Raw genomic sequence first — 16,712 nt, 5'->3', positions numbered from 1 at the left:
GGATAGTAAAACTTATCATAATTTATCTATGCTATTGAACTTTTTAAAAATATCATTAAATATAATATATATATATATATATATATATATAATATTAAAAGTGTAAAAACTCTTAGAAAAGTAATTTAAACTTTTTGTCTTTTATGAAAATATCCTACAATAGATAAAATTGTCTTTTTATTATTTTTTGTGAATTATATTTAAAAATTTTATATTATTGACTCCTATAATATATGAGATCATTCTTTTAAAATATATGGTAACAATTTTTTTTTAAAGTTAGGAGTCCTAAAATATATGATAAGAGGTAACTTTTATTTTGTAATTTGTATGTTTAGTTGTCTAATTTTACCTATATATTTATGTTAAACCGTACAAAAATCCAATTACATGACATGATAATAAATCTAAACCAAAAGAATATACTACCTGTGGAAAACAACATTGGTTTTCTTTTCTTTTTATGTATGTCAGTACTACTACTAATTATTTTATTTTTTTGATTTGTGTGCATAAATTCAAATTAATGTTGATTACTAGCCAGCTTACGCCGTGCTACGCATGGCCCAATATTGATCCTTCAAAAATTTTATGTTATGTATAATTCTATTATTTAATTAAAAATTTTATTTGTTTGGTTAATAAATTCTAAGTTAGACATGTAATATTATATTTAGATTGATGAAATTTGCATAACGATATTTTAAGTTGTTCGAACTTTTGTGACATTGATAGTCAATTATATTTTTAAAATAATTTAAGTTCTTAATTATTGCGATTTATAATATTTTTTTTCTATTCTACTAATTAGAAGTGACATAGTAAAATTATTATAAAAAATACTTGTAAATTTTTTTTAAGTGGCTCCATATAAGACATCGTGTTATTTAAAATATCAAAAATTAATTTATCATTTTACGTCTATTTTACTTTATTTTATTAAATATTATTAATTTTTTAATACTTAAATGACTTATAATAATTATGAATAATTTAGTAAAACTACGATTGAAGTAGTTGAAACAGTCATGTTATAAATATCTATTATAGTTTTTTATTAAATATTATTAATTTTTTAATACATAAATGACTTATAATAATTACTTAGGGGTAATATAGTAAAATCACGATTGAAACAGCTAAGGCAGACATGTCGAACATGAGCAGCCTGCTTCAGCTACTTATTTTGACTTCTTATATAGGATACTAATAATATAATTTTTTTTAATGCTTAAATAACTATAATAAGTAATTAGGGATGATATTGTAAAATCACGATTGGAGCCGCGAAGCTGACATGTATTAAAAGTGATATAGCATAATAACTATAAAAAATTACTTGTGAAAATAATCTAAGTGAGCATCATATAAGACGTCGAGTTAATTTAAAACATCAAGAGTTAATTTATTATTTTATGTCTATTTCATCTTTTTTATTAAAGATTATTAATTTTTTAATATTTAGATGACTTATAATAATTAATTAGGGGTGATATGATAAAATTACGGTTAAAGCAATTGAAGCAGACATGTCAGAAATGTTTGTTTTATTTATTTGTATTAAATATTATTAATTTTCTAATACATAAATAACTTATAATAATTAATTAAAGGTGATACAGTAAAAATACGGTTCTAGCAGCTGTAGCAGGCATGCCGACCTGCTGCCTGCTTAAGCATAAAACTCCCTCTTATATACAACTATTCAATTTAAGTGGCATAATGCTTAGATAACCGTAATAATTAACAAGGGGTGATATAATAATCATGATTGAAGCAGCGAAGTAGACATGTATTGAATGAATTATAATAACTAATTAGAAGTGATATAACAAAATTAATATAAGAAAATACTTTTGAAAAAATTAAGTGGATCTCATATAAGACGTCAAGTTAATTTAATATTAAATATTATTAATTTTTTAAAACTTAGATGACTTTATAATAATTTTTTAATATTAATTGTTAATTCTTAGATGACTCATAATAATTAATTAGGGGCGATATAGTAAAATTACGTCGAACCAACCAAAGCAGACATGTAAAAAATGTTTGTCCTTTTTTATTAAATATTATTAATGTTTAATACGTAAATGACTTATAATAATTAATTAGAGGTGATACATTAAAATTATGATTGAAGCAACTAAATTTTTTTCTTTTGAATAATAATAAGTGAAACTTTGAGGAACTTAGTAATCATTTTGAAAATTACCATTTTATTAAATATTATTAATATTATAATACTTAAATGAAATAATTTATAATAATTAATTAGGGGTGATATAGTAAAATTACGTTTGAAGCAACTGAAGCAGGCAGCTGGAGCAGCCAGGACGACCCCAAGCTACTCAACATTGCCGTTTCTATTATAGAGTAATAATTTTTATTAAATATTATTAATTTTTCAATACTTAAACGACTTATAAAAACATCAAAAAATAATTTATTAGTTTATCTTTTTTATTAAATATTATTAATTTTTTAATACTTAAATGACTTATAATAATTAATTATGAGTGATATAGTAAAATTACGGTTGAAGCAGCTAAAACAGTCATGTTATAAATGTCTATTTTAAATTTTTTATTAAATAGTTTTAATTTTTTAATACGTAAATGACTTATAATAATTAATTAGGGATAATACAATAAAATCACAGTTGAAGCAGCTGAAGCAGGCATGTCGGCCTCCTGCTTGCTTCAGCTGCTAAACTGCCTCTTATTATATATAGTAATATGCTGTCAATTTCCCATTCTTTTTTTTTTAATATTAGATCTCGTTGGTTTTAAATTTTCGTGAGAGAATATATATATTCTCTAGTTTTCTTAAGTTCTTAGTTTCTAAAGTTTGTAAGTTACTTTTTTTAAAAAAAAGAGTGTGTGAAAAGTTGTGAAAAGTTTTCTTAGTTCTTCATTTTCCGGTAGCTGCCAAGTTTTCAGGGGACTCCCGAAAGGGAAACCTCACTTCTTCCTTAAGAAATGTAAGTAGTAGTTATATATATCTTTGTATTTTTCTCCCAAGTGTGTAAATTATGTTTGAATTAATCAAGTTTATATTTTCTTTCACATATGTTTTATTATTATTAAGATCTGGATCGCCGGCGATTTTTCGTCAGTTTTCTGATCTTATAAAATCTATAAATTACTTATAAAATACCCTCAGTACATGGTTAATCTCTCAGTGTTTTAGCAATAACGATGGATTAATCTGTAAATTTTTAGGGACTTGAAAAGTTCGAAGAAGATTGAAAAAAAGAGTGTTGTTATTCTCCCGGGGTGTGATTAAAGAAGATATTGCTAAGATACCTAAAATTGAAGAGAAAGAGATGAACAGGGTATAAATAAAAAAATTAAAAAACCTAAAAATACAAAAATAATTTATTTTGGAAGAAAATATACTTGAATCTTTATGACTTGGACTCTTACACTGGACTAAGGACAACGAAGGAGGGAGTACTGAGTAGGACTTTACACCATATTAAAACACAACCGTGATAACTCTGTTTTAATGACTTAACTTAAAATTACTTACCTGCTTTAATAACTTGTTAAAATAATTTACTTGCTATAATTATCTATCTATAGTATTATATTATCTATATAATATATAAATATATTATATAATACATCTACTTAAGAACATATATATACATATATATAAGTAATATATATTCTTGCTTACTATTATTATTACTAGTAGTAGTATAACTTGTCTACTATAAGACTATAATATATATATATTCTTGTTAATATTAAATACATATGATCAGTTTTAGCTTCCTTCACGTTAAGCTTGAAATATTTGTCGTAATTCTTGTTATTGCACAACCTATCAATGCAAACCTACGAACTTAGAAACTTGGAGCAGGGGAGGTTAATTTACATTGCTTAATATTAAATTTGTATACCAGAATCTTATATTTATACGTAGAATTAAATTTATCTTTAACTAGATTTATAATGTTCGATCATGTTCCAAGTTAAGATCAAATTCGTATACTTTGGTGTCACAATATTTTGAACAATGAAATCCAGTATATTTTAACAATGAACTCATGTTCTGTTACTATTTGTTGCATTTGTATGTTTATAATCTTAGTCTACGAGGATTATATTGAGAAATTGTTTAAAGTAAGCTCTTATGGAAATTCTGTTTGAAGCTAGGAAATTTTTTTTTTTGATGTTTTCGTATAGTTAGATGTGATTAATTACCTAAAGCATGAATCTTTACGAGAAGAAGAAGGCAAAGAATAGCGTTCAAACCTACAAATCTACACCTCGAAGGTGCTAAAGCGGGTTCATCCAAATATCGATATTTTCAGCGATTCAATGGATATAATAAATAGTTTCATTAATGATATTTTGAGAAGCTTACTCAGAAATCTTCTAGATTGACTAGGATCAACAAGAAGCCAACTATTACATTTATATCTACAAAAATTCACACTACAGTGAGACTTGTTTTGCATAGTGAACTGGCTAAGCATGTTGTTTTGTTACTAAGTTCACTAGCTCTTAGTAGTTTGAATTTGGTAGCTTTTTGAATTAGGGTCAATGTAAAGTTTGATGTTTTTTCACGTTTGTTTGTGAATTGGTCTTGGTAAGACTACTGCAAAATGAATAAAAGTTTTTACATATTGAAAAAAATATGACAAATTTATTAATTAACCAAATATTAATTACTTTATTGTTTTCAACTTGGGTTAATGTGTCTAAATTTCAATAGTAATATATTGAAGAGTTATATCAGGTGGAGCGTAACCTTTTTGTTATTCTGAAATACGAGCTTAAATATTTTACAATAGCAAATCGGTGCACTAAAACTTCCACAATGTACGGGGGTTCGAGGATGGCCAGACCACAAAGATCTAGGGTAAAGTTGTTGGGTACAATAAAACATTCTCCTATATACTTTCAACTTTTTATTATTTGTTAAGATGATGGCACATTCTATTAATAAAATTCTACTTGAAATTGAATCTATATCTATAATCTTTATCTATATCTATATCTATAATATATTAAAAGTGTGAAGACCATTAGAAAAGTGATTTGAATTTTTTGCCTTTCATTATAAGACTGTGCAATAGACAAAATTCGTCTTTTTGCTATTTTTTTAATTAATTATAATCCTAATATTTTTTTTACCTATTTATAAAAGGTAACAACTCCTAATAGAACTATAGTTTTCAAATACGTAAGTATAAATATTTAATTATTTTTCTATATTTAGATATTTAATTACTTTGAAAAACCAAACGACATATTATTAAAGGACACTTTTAATTCCTATCAATTCTAGGAACCCTTCAGTGCTAGGAACCCTCCACTTTTTAACTTATTATAAAATTTTAAAAGATATAATAAGAGGAAAATTCTATTATATTAGAAATCAATTTTCAACAACTTCTATTCTATTAGGGATAGGAACATCCACGTTCTTATAATAACATCTACAACATAAATTTAGATGGCAGAGATATTCTTATAACTATTTTTCGATGAGCTCGGGGTGTATGTTTATAATCGCAAAAAGGTTAGAATTAATCATATTATTCTAATAGCTCGATTATCACATTGTTTTGTTGTAATTTATGTTCTATTCAAGTCTATATTGTTGTTAATAAATGTTTGATCGGACTTTGAGAAATTTTTTGTGTTAAGGTTATATTTAATAGTAACGTTTGCCTTGGTCGAGCTTTGAGGAATTTTGTTTGTAAAGGTTAGAGTTTAATCTTACTGTCCAGAGACCTCGATTATCGTATTATATTGTTGTAGTTTACAGGTGCTAGATGAATGTTCGATCGATCTTTGAAGAATTTTTATGTAAATGTTTGGTTTAATCAAATTATTTTATTATAGTTTCTGATCTATTACTATCTATTTTAATATTATTATTATTATTATTATTTATTATTTGATAATACATGTCATAGGAGACGATCAAGATACTGATACGTCATGCATGTCTGGATGCATAAAGCTGCCTATATTTAATCTTTATATTGATTAATGATTGGACATGAAGTACACGTGCAACGCACATACACTTTACTAGTATATATATATATATATATATATATATATTTGTGTGATTGTATTTTTAAAGAGTTTGAATAATTTAAATAGTAACATTTTAATGTTAAACCTCTAGTCTTTTTAATACTATTGATTGCTTAGTTTTACTGTAAATGGCACTTGATGTATCTTTTAAAATTATTAAATTTATTTATCTTGAATAGTTATCTAGACTAATATTTTAAATGATTTAATAATAAATCTTTATACGGCAAATATATAGAATTTAAATTCATACTAAAGATTGCATTTTTCTTTTGAACCAATGATTCATAATATAGAGGTAAATTTTTAGAGTCGTCAATATGGGCCAAGGCTGGGTGGGCCAGCTCGGCCCGGCCTGTAATTTGATGGGGTGAGCTTCAATTTTTGTTGCCCATTTAAGAACATGATTTTTTAGCTCGGCTCGAATAAATTCATGGCCCGTAGGGCTTGAGGAATGTGGGTTGGGCTAGTCCGTGGGCCGGCCCGTCAATCAAATAATAAATAATTTTAAAATAAAATAAAATACTAAAAAATAATAAAAGAGTTAAAAAACAATCAAGTCCAATGATGACCGCCTCCTCTTCACTATATCTCCCTCAACGCGCCATCGACTTTCAACCATGATGTTTCTGATTGAGTAGTGTCACCTCTTCGTTTTCTTTCTACTTTGGGTGATTCGAGCTTTGGCTCCCTTTTGATTAACAAACATTAATACTATGTATTATTGTGTGATAGATATTTATGTTTATTAACAATGTAAAATTAAATTATAAAATATTATTTTTAAAAAAAGTGGGATGACCCGTGAGGCCCGCAGCCCAGAAGGTAATAGCGTGGGCTTGGTGTTTTTTCGCCCATCATTTAAATGGGCTAACCCGATCTGACCCATCAAACTCAAAGCCCGTATGAAGTAGTCCAGATGGACTGAGCCAACCCGTATTGACAGCTCTATAAATTTTATGTATATTTTATTTTTCTCATATTCTATTTATGAGATTACATTGGGCATATTATTACTTGTAATTACTTTTAAGAATTGCACTTTCTTTTGAGCCGAGAGGAATTCATGATACATATTAGACTTTCTTTTGAGTTGGGAAACAATGTCTATCTAATAAACATAGAGATAAGATTTCATATTCCTGTATGAAGTTACACCACGTATGATATTGTTACTTGATGTAATTTCATATGTTATCCCAGAAATTAATTAGATATCAAACATGAAATAAACTCACACTAAAATTAATTTCGAAATAAGTCACCAATCCAGAATCCTTCTTACGAAAGTAACCCTGAAGATTGCGCTTTGTTGATATCCTTTTGTGGGTCTTGTACAGATTTGGCTTCGCTGTCATTCATATTCCTGTATGAAGTTACACCACGTATGATATTGTTACTTGATGTAATTTCATATGTTATCCCAGAAATTAATTAGATATCAAACATGAAATAAACTCACACTAAAATTAATTTCGAAATAAGTCACCAATCCAGAATCCTTCTTACGAAAGTAACCCTGAAGATTGCGCTTTGTTGATATCCTTTTGTGGGTCTTGTACAGATTTGGCTTCGCTGTCATTCTTGACCCCACCATCCCACATGCATGCCTTTTTGCTTGAACTCCATTATTTGCTTTTCTTTTTCCTATATTTATTACACTATATATCAAGAATGTCACTTCTTATTCAAAGAAACAAAAGAGGAAAACAAAGAGGAACAGAGTAAACTGAACATTTTTTGAGTTATCTTGTTCAAATGGAAGTGGCAATGGAAGTAGAAGATGATTTATTGTTTGCAGATTTGAGCAAACAAGTCTCTCTTTTAATAATGGATGATGATGAACATGAGCATCAAAACTCTTCAGTTTGTCGTCCTTCTCATAACTCTTTTCAGGTTCAATATATTTTCCCCTCTTTCAATGCATATGCTCAAGTTGTCTTCTTTTTCTCCCTAAAATACTTTAGTTTTTCTTTGTCTAATTCATTAATTTCATAAGTATAATGGGCAAAGCAATTATATTGAATGAGAATTCATTATACTGAATAATTGGAGTATTAAAAGTTCTAAAGGAGTCATTAGTTAATAGTTATAGCACACTGTTTTCCATTAAAGCTTACGTGAATAGGACTTATTTCTTTTTTGTTTATATTGGAATTTCTTTTAAGATTTGCGTTCACTTTATTGACTATTAGGCCACACAAAGGAATCGAACCTTTAATCTGAAATATATATTTAGCTTTATCATAGTTTTTTACTTAACATGATGTATGCATAAGGTTCATAGGGGCGGATGCAGCATTGCAACACTACTCTGGATTCATCTCAATGTGGCACTTATTTTCAATATGAAACACAAACTCTAAATGTAAAAATCCACTTTAATTGCACAAACCATGATATTGATTATATAATAAGTCCCACGCCTAAAAACCTTAAATATTAAATATATAGAGTTTAAATCATGAATCCAAGCGAAGACAGAAAATGTAAAAGAGAGAAAATAAGAATCAGAGTAAACAAAAACCAATCATTTATGAAAACTGCAGGGCAATCGTGAAATTTTTGCATTTTCTGACAACTTGTGCTTACTCTGCTTTGCAAAAGACTCAACTTTTGTCACTCATCCAAAGTTTCACTTATATTTATGTCATCAAATTTCACGTATACTAAACTTGTGCATTTAAAAAATCAGGCCTTTTCACAAGCAATTTATCCAGCAACGAGAGCAGGATATGTGCATGAGCAGAATATTAGAAGAGAAATTAGCAAAGGAACTGGAGTATTTATCCCTCTTTCTTCACATCCAAGAAGGAAAAACAGGCAACCGAGACATTTCTCATCCAACACCAAGATCCAAGGACAAACAGAAAGACAACTAAATCAAGTCCCACCTCATTATAATTCACTAAATCCTACTAGATTATCTTAAATCATTTTTAAGATTCATCAAGACTTTATTATGACTTAAAATAATTAAGTTAATTAACAACTACTAGAATTTAATTTTTGGGTGTATTCATGCGTTGTACAAAGGGAATCCTTCTTTTGCACTTTGCAGTATATTTTGGAGAGTTACAGCCTAAGGTATATAAGTGCCTCTCTTTAATTATAGTGGGATTTAGTTTTATGATTGTTTTTAAGGCTTTTGATATTGTGTAATCCTCTCATGTTTAATTAGATGTAATTCATTCTATTGTATTCTTCCCCACTTTAATAACTCATGTATGTATCGTGACAATCGTCTATTAAAGGGTATGTTCTATCAAGAAAATTTGAATTTGATTTTTTATACGGTGAGTGAAATTCTATGGTTATAATATTTAAAGTTTTTTAGTATTAAATTTATTGCAGACCTACAACTTGTTGCAATTTTCGTAGATTTTATATATAAATTTATATTTTCATCAAAAATATTGAGTTCACATGAATCTGATGTTTAAACGTTTTATCTACACTAGTTGTTGTAACAGATCTCGTACGTCTGTCAGCTCTGGGATGACTAATGTTTGTTGGGAATGTTATTTTGCAGTAGTAGTTAAAATTTAAAGCTATTTGACTGAGCAAGTTAGATTAAACTCTTTTAGCCAAAACGTATGAAAATAAATAATAATGTTATCAACATTATACCTCTTCTATACATAGTGTATACATAATAATGTATACGTAGTGTATACATAATGATGTATACGGTATATAAACACCTCTTCTATACTGTTATACCTGTTTATATAAGGTTGATACATTCTTTTTTATAACTGTGTAGGATATTGTATAATAATTCAATTTTTACTTAAAAGCTAATTTCACAAGCTATACCTGTCCGTGTTTATGGTAGGTTTGACACTAATTCCTATATAAACACCTTTTATAGACTATTATCCACGTTTATTCAAGATTGATACATTGTTTTTAATAATTGTATAATGTTATATAATAATACAATTTTTAAATGAAAAGGTAATTTCACAAAGTTTACTTGTCCATATTTATGAGAGTTTTGACAATGACTCCAACCTTATGGATTAACCTTCAAAAAATTACATGAAAAGGCTATGCCATACCTCCTAATCCTAGTGAGGACTGAACTTGCTTAGTGTAGTATTTGTTCCTATCCAGAAGAAAAAAGAACACATTTTTTTTTTTTTGAGTTAAAAGGATTATATTTTCTTACCTATACACTAAGAAACATGAAAAGAAGTGGAAATTCCTAATAGCAACAACAACAACAAATTCAGTGTATTTCCACATAGTGAGGTCGGGTAAATTCCTAATAGCCTTAAAGTTAATTTGTATATAGTTATTTAATCAAGCTTTGATTCAATATTTCAACTCCAAATTTTTTCTGAAGAATCTATAGTTGTTAATCATTAAAAAGTAAACATTCTTATTTGGTCCATTTCAATATCAAAATTAAGTTCATTGGACTAGTCAACTTGGAATTGTAATCCTCAATATACCTACAAATTTTGTTCCAGTTTCCTCCCATGTCAATATTGGACCCCCTCTTCTTTATCAAAGATTTCATGTGAAATAATACCTCATGAAAAATTCTATTTATTGCATACTTCCTCTGCCCATACCTAATAAAACATCTTGCTTTCTATAATTCCAAACTAATATATAAATAAATAATGGTGGACGCGTTCTAGTACATAATTTTTGTCGTCCAATTGTAGGGGTTGTGGATTAGGCGCGGTAACTTTACTAGGAAATAAATAGTTATTAAGTAATAAGTATTTATTTTTAAGTAGATTATTAAGTATATTATTGGTTGGTTTAATTTTCATTTTTATCTTCTTGACTTAAGATGTTTTATTAATTCATATTCTAAATTAGATATTATCGTAATTAAATTATTTAATGTTTTAGGATCTGCATTAGTACTATATAATCTTTTGTATTCTAGGTATAAACTATATAGTTTAGTTTCGATATCTTTTAATGATTTATTCTTTTCGTAAGATGTATTCATTAATTTGTGTAGTTTATTATTTTATCCTATTGAAATTTTAACAATTTCTGTGTAGTATTTTATTCTAACTTTGCTATATTCAATGCGTAGGTTTATGTTCTTTATCTGATTAACTAGTATTTGTTGTTCATGTATAGGTAATTTTCCATCTGTATTAAATAATTTTTCGTATGTATTAAATAAATCATTATCTGTATCTTCTTTTTCTAAAGTTAATTTCATTTTAAGTAATTTTTCTTCTAGTTGTCTTTTTTCTGTTTCAAGTTGATTTCTGTAATTAACTTCTTCATATATCCAATTTTGCCTTTCTCTAATTTTTTTTTATATTCTAACATTTATTTATTCTGAATAGTATCCATCTGAATCTAAGTAATATTGATGTTCATAATATATGTGTAAGTTTTCTATACTGTTTCATAAATATTCCTCTTCAAAAATAATCTTGTAATTTTTCCCATATTATTTTCTTTATGTCTATAATTTTTATATTTCTAAGTATATATAAAACAAGTATTTTAATATCATCTGTCATTGAAGTTCGATTAAATATTTTTTCATAATATTTTCTAGTTGTTTATTTTAGTCTAAGTAATTCTTGCATATTTTCATTAAGTAATTCTATATATTTTATATCGTTAGTTTCCATGTATTTGTCTAAATTTGTTTTCATTTGTTTTTTTCTACTAATTGTATATTTTTCATATCTTTTTTCCAAAATTCTAGATATATGTGATTTATCATAGTTGATGTGTACGTAAGTATTTATAAGAGTAATTAGGTACGTGTGGTATGTAATTTATTCTAGCTATATAATCTTTACCGAATATTTTTTCTAATATGATTTTTCTTATATCTATTATTCCTATATCCTTAATCACATACAAAATAAGTATTTTAAATTTATCTACCATTACATCAGATAAATAATTATTCATTTTCATAAAATTTCTATTTTCAAAATATTCCCTTCAATCATATACATAACAAAATATGGTCATCTTAGATTACTATATACTAGATTATTCTTAAATAACATGTTCTTTAATCACTATTAACATGGTAATTTGGATGCTTTTTCCTTAAACAACGCCTCTACTCTGGTTACTCCCCACCATGGCTTCTTGCCTCATTGGTTTCACCTTTAGGATGACATGGTTCTTAGGAATTTTTCTCCTTTTCCACTTTGCTAATAAACTTCTTAACATATTATTCTTCGAATAATTCTACTATAAAGTAACTAACATGAATTTATTTTATCATACCATGATTGTTGGGAATTATAAATTTAACTATTCATAATCATAAATAAATATACCTGTTTGGGTAGGTTTGATATTCCTAAGCTTTGTTCCTCCATAGCTTTTTCCATTGAAATATACTTGTTTTTTAATAACTAAGCAAAATATTTGTTGTGGACAAGAGAGAGTATTTGTGCTTCAACTCATGAAGGCTTGCCTTGCAATGCCTTTGGTTCATCTTATTTATAGACTGAAACTTTACAAGAGTATTCCTATTTTTACACGTTTCTAAAAAGTCTTTTAAAAAATTATCTACCTAATCTACTTTACTTTACAAAAGTCTTCTAATAAGACAAAAGTTATTAATTCCTAGACTAATAATAGTCAAAAACCTATACAAAAGATTCCAATAATTTACGTAAAGCAAATTGTGAAAGTTTACATGTCGCTTTCATAATTTAATAGCTTGTCTTATATTATTACTCCATTGATATCTTCTCTTTGTCGTATCTGCTGCTTTTCCATATCTCCATTATTGCTTCTTATCTTGTATCTTCCAGATGGCGTTCTTATCTTCTTGGTTGATTTTTCTTCTATTCTAGCTGAAATTCTGGGATATCATTATCTCCTCCATTAAATTTTAAACATTTATGATTTGGATATTTATGTCCAATTTTCTTGCAATATCTGGTTAATAATTCTTCTGAAATAAATTTTTCTCTGATAGCTCTGGCGATAGGTTCCGTCTCTAGTTTGAGCAACGTTAGAATCCATTGCCTAATAGTTTCCATATCTATTTCTCGTAATTCCTTTGAATTTGAATATATTAGTACATGATTTCTTGAATAATAACTCTATATGGGATTTTGGTTGCGGTATGTGTTTGCTAGCTCTTGCAAAATTGTAGATAGTCCGATAATCCTCTTATTCGCATAAAATTTTGGTATCTCAATTCTAGGTATTTCTGGTTGTGGAATAATATCTTGTGGTATAATCATATCTCGTGTCATTCTTATCTTTACAACTTGTATGGGTTTTTTAACTTCATCATATAATATCTCTGCTGGTGACGTGTAAATTTTTATAAAAAATAGGGTACCTTTGGTTATTCTTTTAAAAATGCTAAATGCTTCATATATTTTCGGTATAGTGGATATCTCACTTCCGTCAGAGGTATATACAGTACTGAGTAGTCTATATTCATAACAAGTTTTAACTAGACTTGGTTTGGTTTTAGGTAAAACAATTAGCTTATTGTAACCGGTCAATCTTTGGGTTATATAGTTTGTATTTGGTTCTTGGATGTTTATAGCTCTGGAGTTAGTATTTAAAAAGGTTTGTACATTGTAGATATTTTTTATATATGTTCGGGCTATGTAGTTGTAGGTCTTTTTGTCTTGGTTTAAACTATCTCTGTATGTGATAATTTGTGGGGGTATAAAATTGGGATCTTTTGATGTATTTGGAATATATGGTTTATCAAATAGCTTGTTTAGGTTCATATTTGTGTTTTTCCTAACTCCTTTGCTTGTACCTGCAAAAGTAGATTGATAAATATTATGGGTTTTAAGGAGTGCCCCAACGTCTCTTTCTAGCTCTGGAATTTTAATGTCTTTCGATCGACATAGCTCTGCGCACTGCTGAGTTATCTGATTTGTAGCTATAGACTTCCGTTTATCTTCATTAGTCTTTAGCTTTTTTATTTCATTACCCATACTGTCCACTTTCATTGAAAGCGTAGTTAGGATTTTGAATATCTTTTCTAAAGTATCATCTTCTATTATATCAGTCTGTGTAGCTTTGTCTTGATATGTAGTCTGCAATAACATTTTTGTTAGTACTAATTACTTCAATTGTAAACGTAAAATTCAATATATTCAAGACTAGTCTCTGAATCTCTTTTGTTGTAACTGAATTTTGTATTTTCTTTGTTAACCACCAACGTACCTGTGTATTATCTGTTCGTACAATAAACTTGTTATATACAATATATGGCTCAAATACTAATAAACATTTATATAATGAGCATAATTCTTTTCTATTTATTTCCCATTTTATTTATGTTTCCTTAAACGTACCTGAGTAGTATCTACAATGGTGTTCTAATTTTTCTCCTTCATATCTATATTTAAGTACTCCTCCATAACTACATTCACTAGCATCTGCTTCTACTATATATATATAAATTTTCTATTTTCATCTGGAAATTGTAATTTTGGTAATTCTTTACAAAGTATTTTTATTTTCTGAACTTATTTTTTATCTTCATTATAGTTATATTCTACATCCTTTTTTAATTTTTTCTGTAATAGTTTTAAGTTTTCTGCTAATTTTGGAATATCTTCTTTTACTTGGTTTACTAATCCTAAAAATGGTTGTAATTTATTTTTTGTATCTAATTCTTCTTTTGAATTTATTATTTTTGTACTATATGTTGTTGCATTTTGACTCCACTTTTGTCTATTTGTATTTTCAAAAATTCTATCTGATTTTTCATAATTTCTGCTTTCTTCTCACTTAAACTTATTCCTGATTTTTCTATTATATCTGTAAACTGTTCTAATAATTTTAAATGTTCTTCTTTAGTTTTTATATATAATAGTATATCATCTATGTATACTATACAATTAGGTAGTTGTTTAAAATAACTATCCATAAAATGTTGATATCTACCTGACGCATTTTTATATCCAAATGGTAGTACATTCCATTCATAAAATCCTTGTGGTACCGTAAATGTGGTTAATTCCTTAGATTCCTCTTCTAACTTTAAATGGTAAAATCCTGATTTACAATCAAATTTACTAAAATAATTATATCCTTGTATTTGTCTTATTTTTAATATCTTATTTGGTATTGGGTAATTATACATTGTTTTTGCATTTAAATTTCTATAATCAATAACCATCCTACTTTTTCCTCTTTTTTGTTCACTATGTTTATTCACTATAAATGCTGGGCTATTATGTTTACTATTACTTTTTTGTATATATTGTTTTTCTAATAATTCTTCTATATGCATTTTAAATTCTTTTAAATCATCAAAATTATATGTTAATGGTTTCTGAGTTATTATGCTATTTTTATCTATTAATTCAATTTTTATAGTGATTTTATGTTTTTCCCATCCTTTTAATGGATCTTCACTATATAATTGTTCTAATTTTTTCTATCTTATTTATTGAAAATATAGTTGTTTCCTTTTTATTTATTGAAAATACGACCAGTTCTATTGTATCTTCAGTATTTTTTATATTTTCTAATTTTTGTGTAATTTTTCACTTCCTTTTATCTAATCAGTTTTCTTTCTTATTTTATTAATAACTCTTTTTTGCTCTTACTTTCTATTTACATGGTGTTGTAAACCACCAATCTGTTCTAGTTATTATATGTGGGTATAATTTATCTAAAAACGACATTCCTAAAAGTATATCTTTTGATGTTAGCTCATAATTATAGATTTCTTCTATTATTAATATTTTATCCCATACTTGTGTTTTTACATTCTTAGCTTTATAAGTAATTAAACTTCCTTCGTTATTAAATCCTTTAACTATTATTGGTGTTTTTAATTTATCCCATTTACTTTCTGGTAAACAATTATATCTACATAAATTAGCTTCTGCTCCTGTTTCTATCATAGGCGTATAATATCTACTATAATATCCTTCTACTACTATCTTCATTAATACATATATTTTTATATCATGTTAGAGCTCTTCTTAGGAATAATCTTTCCCTATTATATGTTATAGATAATTGTGTATGTTCTATATTGTATGGTTTTACTTGTTCTAGCCATTTAATTTCTAATATTATGTCTGCCTTTTGCATTTCTTCCTTTATTTCAAATTCTATTTTCATTTTTCTAACTCTTATTATTATTTCTTTTTCTGCTATATTTTTAGTGTTTATTAAGCTTCTTGGTAGATCTGGGCATATATTATTATCAGATTTTATTTCCTCATTTTTTACTAGATATTTTGCTATATAATTTTCTTCTTGTCCTGTATTTAATAGTATTAAATATTCCTTTTCATTTATTGTTCCTGTTATGTAATATTGATTTGAATTAACTATTGAACTTGTTTCATAACTTGTTCTTTTTGATGAATTTGATGATTCTGATTTTTCATAAACTATTCTTTTTGTTGTACTTATTCGATCATTTATTATTTCTAAATCTTCTTCTATGTCTATATTTCTGTAACTATAATCATTATTATCAATTGTTTTTACGAATTGTTCAAAAGGACTTTCTATTTGTATTTTATTAATTTTATTTTTTCCCGTTATTTTATGTTTTGTTGTTAATACATATAGATTTTTACATCTTGCTATAAATAATTTACTTCCTGGGGTTAGTTCTATTCCTGATATTTTCCAATATAATACTAATGATTTATCTATATTTTTATTTGTTATTGCTACTGA

General features: G+C 26.8%; 1 protein-coding gene across 1 annotated transcript; it reads left to right on the top strand.

Annotated features, from left to right (window-relative positions):
* The first annotated feature begins 7,749 nt into the window (after window positions 1-7,749).
* LOC107856860 lies at window positions 7,750-9,357 on the top strand. The gene is made up of 2 exons (XM_016701829.2): window positions 7,750-7,961; window positions 8,761-9,357. Exons 1-2 carry the CDS (start codon window positions 7,824-7,826, stop codon window positions 8,995-8,997), a joined length of 375 nt encoding a protein of 124 aa, XP_016557315.1. The 5' UTR covers window positions 7,750-7,823; the 3' UTR covers window positions 8,998-9,357.
* Window positions 9,358-16,712: the final 7,355 nt, after the last annotated feature.

Source organism: Capsicum annuum, chromosome 1 (assembly GCF_002878395.1).
Source record: "Capsicum annuum cultivar UCD-10X-F1 chromosome 1, UCD10Xv1.1, whole genome shotgun sequence".
In the NCBI taxonomy this organism is placed as follows: domain Eukaryota; kingdom Viridiplantae; phylum Streptophyta; class Magnoliopsida; order Solanales; family Solanaceae; genus Capsicum; species Capsicum annuum.
Note: the sequence above shows the minus strand (reverse complement) of the source record. Positions and strands in the feature narration are given on the sequence as shown.